Below are 6,397 nucleotides of genomic sequence, written 5' to 3' on the forward strand. Positions count from 1 at the left end.
TGTGCGATTTTTTAGTCTTCTTTTATTTTTTTTCACCATCAATCATTCTTTTGTCTTAAGGATGGTTTTGGAATTTCAATTTGTTTACATGTTGTTTTGGTCGTTTTCAGTGCTATGCTTCTAGATTATCCCCTTTCCCTTCTAGGTTTCTCCGCCCTCTTTCATTTCCTACTTTCTCTTTTCTTTTCATCTTTGTTTCCTCTTTTTCCACTGCTATTTTCATTTTTTGAATTTGTTTGGTTTTCTTTCTTTCTTTCTTTTAGTGCTTTTTGGTTCGTTTTCTTTGCTATTTGATTCGTTGAGGTGATTGTTTTTATTTCTTTTCTTTTTTTTTTTGTATTTTGATTTGTAATTTTTTCCTCTTTTTATATGTGGTTTGGTGCTATTCTTGACTTTTGTATTTGGTTTGGTTTATTATTTTCCTGGCTTGGTTGTTTACTAGGTGTTTCAGATTTGGTTTGGTTTGTTCTTTTGTTTTATTTCCTATATTTTGTGTGTTTGATTTCTATTGCTGCTTTCATTGTGTTCCTCTCTGAGTTCACTTTATTTGGGTTTTTTTAGTCTCTTAGTTCTTTGATCTTGTTGTCATTTTAATTATTGTTTAGGTTGTTGTCTTCGTCTTTGAAATTTAGTTTCGTTTGGAATAAGTTTTGGAAATTTTTTTTTCTTTAATGTTGTGTGAATTTTTTGTTTTTGTTTTATATTTTTCTTCTTTTCTGTGATGTTTAATTTGATTTTGCGATTTGATTTTATTTTCTAATTTCAACAAATTTTTTAACTATTTTTTTGACAATTTTTTTTACCGGTATAAATAGGTTTGGTTTTTTAAAGAATTTCTAAGCTAGGACTTTCAAGTTGTTCAAATACAAGCAAATAATTTTTTCTTATACAATACAATAATTTATCACAAGAAGGTTGGATGGTGGTTTTCTTTGTGCCGCTGGAAGGAAAATGCAGTATTGTGCAAGTGTGGAGGAAGCTGAGTTATGAGCTCTGATTTGGGCTTTAATTTACTGTAATAAAGAACATATTATGCTTATTGATATTTATCTGAACAACCACGTAGGTAATTATAGGATGGATAAATAAAAAGCAAATTACTAGAGCGTTGGGTCATTTAATTGAAGATTGTGCATTTTTTATGGAGAAGATAAACTGTCAAGCCATTGATTTCTGCCCAAGAGAGACTAATCGGACAGCACATTCGAATTGCCCAAGTAGCTAAAAGAATGGTGGATGAGGTGAGAGAATGGAAAGATTTATCAAAATTATTAGTGTTAATCCAAAAAGGTGTTGATAATGATAGGAATAAGTTTATAAGACATGAGGGTTAATTTTAATTTGTATAAGAGATTGTAATATTTCATGATAGATGAGTACTCTTTTTTTCTTATTAGAGATTTGTTCTATAAGGTTTATTATGATAAGGTTTACTATAATGAGGTTTTTAATGAGGCTCAAATCCATGAGAGGAGAAACGAAAGGGGTGGGATGTTTGTCTTTGTTTAATTTTGATTATCTCATTGTATATGACAATTGTGGAATTAATGAAAAGTATTTTCAGTCCAAAAAAAAAAAATACAATGCTCTAGTTACCAATTATTCAAATATTCACTGATTCAATATAGCATACTTAACTTTTTTTTTTTTTTTTGTTTACATTGAATATTACACTTTTTCTGACCATTAATGGATACTTTAATGTCAATAACTTAGTTAGCTATGCTGTATTGATAACATTAATTACATAATTAAAGTCAACAATTTGTTCAATTATATTCTTCTAATAACATCAAATAAATAATTAAATTTTTATTTAAGAAAATGATAATCTTTTATATAATATTTCGAACAATGCCTGTAAAATAATAATTTTCTAACACAAAACGTAGGAAGCATTCTAAGTAATTTTTTAAAAAGTTAGTAAAGTAGTCTAATCAGTAATTAGTTATAGACTAACCCATTTTTTCTCTCTGTTTTAGCGCTATACCTTTGTATACATAATGTAATTTTTCCTTCTTTGGTAATGAGTATTGTTCATCATTCTCCCATCTCTATGCGCCGCCTCTCGACCTTTTCTGACAGTCCGGGCCAGCATTTGCACTTTAGATTCTAGGCTAGCTGTCCATTGTTTACGGTACGTAGACATGCAGAGCCAGAGTCATGGTTAAAGTAGCCAAGAAACCCTATACTGCAGGATAATTAGATGGCAATATTGATTGGATAAAGTGCAGCATTCTAGCATATATATACAAGGAAAGTGTTTTAATTGGCCAATTGTTTATATTCAACTATTGATCATCTGAAAAATTTCTTTTTCCTCAAATGTCCCAGAAACAAAGGCCCAATTCGAGCTTCGTTTGCTATTTAATTTTCATTTGATTGAGATGTTTCGGTCTTTTCCATGCCTTGAGTTTTTCTCGAAGCAAATGCATTTTTTTCCTACTGATAAAACGTGAGCATATTTTTACGTTACGTGTACTGATCAACAATACTGCAGTTTGCAATGCGGTTTTCACGCCTTTCAGCTTTAAAGTGAACATAGACTTGTTTCCAATTTACTCTATGCAAGGTGACAATAGACTTTTTAGTGTTGTTAACTCAGTCACTCTTCCAATTATGTGATGTCATGCCCAAGTACGCGCGCGTGTTTTATCTCATTCCGAAGCTTGAGCTCTTCCAATCTTCTCCCAGCAAGCAACGAACCCAACAATCTTCTCAACAAGGTGCGCTTGCTGGCATCGCGCGGCCAACTCCAGGAAGCTCTCTCACTCTTCTACAATACACCACCAGAACTTCACTCCCGACAAACATATGCCAGTCTCTTCCACGAATGCGCTCGCCATGGATATCTTCAACAAGGCCTTCATTTGCATCATTTCATGCTTGCCCATTTTCCCAACAACACGTCCGACCTCTTTGTCGCTAACCATCTCATCAACATGTACTCAAAATGTGGCTACTTATCTTATGCTCAGCAACTATTTGATGCAATGCGTGAAAGGAATGTTGTTTCTTGGACAGCGCTCGTTTCAGGGTATGCGCAACGCGGTAGGGGTCTGGAGTGTTTCCGTCTCTTTTTGGGCATGTTGGTTGAGTGTCGGCCAAATGAATTTGCGGTTACAAGCGTGCTTAGTTCGTGTGATTGCTTTCGTGGTAAGCAAGTGCATGCACTCGAGTCAAAGATGGGATTGGACGCTTCTGTTTACGTAGCAAATGCTCTTATTACCATGTATAGCAAGAGTTATAAGATAGAGGAGGCCTGGACATTGTTTAAGAGTATGCACTATTGGAGTCTAGTTTCTTGGAATTCAATGATCGCTGGGTTTCAGTTAGCAAAGCTCGGGATGCAAGGTATTGGTGTTTTTGCCAAAATGCATGACGTGGGCATTGGCTTTGATCGTGCCACACTGCTCAGTGTCTTTTCTTCGTTATGTGGAAGCAGTGGCATTGATGTAGATTTGGGTCTTAAGTTTTGTTTTCAATTGTTCTGTCTCAGTGTTAAGACTGGGTTTATTTCTGAAGTTGAAGTGGCAACTGCATTTATGAAAGCTTATTCAGATCTTGGAGGAGATGTTTCTGAATTTTATCAACTCTTCTTGGAGACAACTTGCGGTCAAGATATCGTTTTCTGGACTAGCATGATCACAACATTTGCAGAACATGACCCAGTTGAAGCTTTCTTCCTCTACCGACGATTGCTTCGGGAGGACTTGACTCCTGACTGGTATACTTTTTCAATTGTACTAAAAGCTTCTGCAGGCTTTGTAACTGAGCACCAAGCGTCGGCCATTCATTCACAAGTGATTAAAGCTGGCTTTGAGGATGAAACGGTGCTAAAAAATGCCCTGATCCATGCCTATGCAAGATGTGGCTCCGTTGCTTTGTCTAAGCAAGTTTTTGAAGAAATGGGATGTCGTGATTTGGTGTCTTGGAACTCTATGCTTAAGGCCTATGGTTTGCATGGAAAAGCTAAGGAAGCGCTGCAACTCTTTCCACAAATGGACGTTAAACCTGATACTGCTACCTTTGTTGCTCTTCTTTCGGCTTGCAGTCATTCTGGACTGGTGGAAGAAGGGATCAGAATCTTCGACTCCATGTTCAAGAATCATGGCATTATTCCTCAATTAGATCACTACGCTTGCATGGTAGACATCCTTGGACGAGCAGGGCGAATCATTGAGGCTGAGGAGCTTATAAGTAGAATGCCTATGGAGCCTGATTCTGTGGTTTGGAGTGCACTACTTGGGTCATGTAGGAAGCATGGTGAAACCCGGTTGGCTAAAATTGCTGCAGCTAAACTGAAGAAGATGGAGCCTAAAAATTCATTAGGTTACGTACAAATGTCAAATATATATAGTTCAGGTGGCAGTTTCAATGAAGCAGGAACAATTAGAAAAGAAATGAATGGGTCAGGAGTTAAAAAGGAACCTGGTCTAAGCTGGATTGAGGTTGGAAACCAGGTGCATGAGTTTGCCTCTGGAGGCAGACATCATCCTCAAAGAGAGGCTATATGCACCAGGCTTGAGGGATTGATTGGGCGGTTAAAGGAGATTGGTTATGTACCAGAAATAAGCTTGGCCTTGCAGGACATAGAGGAGGAGCACAAACAGGAGCAATTATTCCACCACAGTGAGAAGATGGCATTGGTATTTGCCATAATGAATGAAGGGAATTTGCATTGCCGTGGGAGTGTGATAAGGATTATGAAGAACATCCGAATTTGTGTTGACTGCCATAACTTCATGAAGTTAGCGTCAGATCTTCTTCAAAAAGAGATTATTGTCAGGGATTCAAATCGTTTCCACCATTTTAAAAATAAGGTCTGCTCTTGTAATGATTATTGGTGACAAACTAGCACTAGTCGATTAAACACACCTGCCTTGATTCAGTTTTTCACCCTGCATGTTTCTCACTCTGTGAGAGCATTAAACTGCACTGTGGTGGCAGATTGGGTTGAAACCAAAGGATGCACTGCTACTCAATTGAAACGGAAATTCCGTCCGTGAAGAGCTGCTCGCAGCTTTTCTGTTTCAAATTTCGTTTTCAAATTGAAACAAAAGTTTTCCATTTCCAATTCTTCCTCAAATTTGAAATGGTAATTATCCGTTTCAGATTGTACTATATATTTGTTACAGATTCTAATATTCAAGCTTTTCATTAACTAATCCGAAATAATATATAATATTCAAATTTATTTATGGAAAAAATGAATTACTTAATATATATATATATATATATATATATATATATAGAAGTAAAGATATTGAAAAACTTTTTGTTTAACGAAGTCGGACATTTTTATTCATTATAATTCTAAATTTACCATGTTAAATAATTGTACATAGTAACATCACATAATATTTGAAATTCAAATCAAGTTCTAAATTGTCATCTGCCAAATAAAAATTTTAATAACATTAAATAACTTTTATTAAAAATTATTTCTTGCGCATATTTATTCAATATATATATATATATATATATATATATATCTAAACACTCATTTTAAATATTTTTAGTATAAAAATTAATAAGAATTATTTAATTCGTAATCCACAATTACTATGTATATGTTTAGAGATGGCTCTTTAAAGGTATGAGCCTTGAAGTCATACTACAAAGATGTTATTCTTCAATAATTAAGGACACTATAGTTTGTTTCAATATGATGATTGTGGACACTTTATTTTGTCCGATTTTCATTAATTTTGGAATTAAAATTTTTATATAATTAAAAAATGTATAAAAAAATAAAATTAAAAATTAAAAATTAAAAAATTTAGAAAATAAAAGAAAATTTAAAACATAAAATTAAAAAATGTAGAAAATAAGAAAAGAGAGAGAAGTAAGATCCAATAAGCAATGCGTTATCTAATCCTATCTTGGATTGGGTTCAACTTTCATCAAAATCTATTAATCCTGATAATTTTTCTAAACATATCTGTAACTTGACATTTTTAGTTGCGCTGTTTTGTTCAACGTGATCTTTGTAAAGGGGTTATTGTGATAGGGAGAGAAAGCATTGCAAACAAGTAAAAAAGATGCATCAAAAAGCGATGGAGAGGAAGATCGGAGCAGTTTTTAAAATACTGAGTGTCGTAGCAAGCAAAATAATTAAAGAATTTGAGAGAAAAGCTTTAGGTGAAAATGTTCTAGCCTTGGAAAAGAATCCTTCAAATGATTTGTGAAGTCTTTATATATAGTGTCAAAAGTGACTGTTAATTAAGAATAGGTTTTAATGTATGTAATGAATGACATTATTACGAAAAGCTATAATGTCAGTAACCATTACTGTTGTTGGTATATGCCCTTGAGCCAATTGGATTGATTAAGGAATATATATTGTTATTTAATGCATATTTAATCGCATAATTATATATGATAGAAATTTTCC

General features: G+C 33.9%; 1 protein-coding gene across 1 annotated transcript; it reads left to right on the forward strand.

Moving 5' to 3' along the window:
• Positions 1-1,969: 1,969 nt before the first annotated feature.
• On the forward strand, positions 1,970-5,077 carry LOC18589820 (Tetratricopeptide repeat (TPR)-like superfamily protein). The gene has a single exon (XM_007014963.3). The coding sequence runs from the start codon at positions 2,625-2,627 to the stop codon at positions 4,848-4,850; it is 2,226 nt and encodes a 741-aa protein (XP_007015025.3). The 5' UTR covers positions 1,970-2,624; the 3' UTR covers positions 4,851-5,077.
• Positions 5,078-6,397: the final 1,320 nt, after the last annotated feature.

The sequence above is a fragment of the Theobroma cacao genome, chromosome 9 (genome assembly GCF_053813885.1).
Source record: "Theobroma cacao isolate CCN51 chromosome 9, ASM5381388v1, whole genome shotgun sequence".
NCBI lineage: Eukaryota > Viridiplantae > Streptophyta > Magnoliopsida > Malvales > Malvaceae > Theobroma > Theobroma cacao.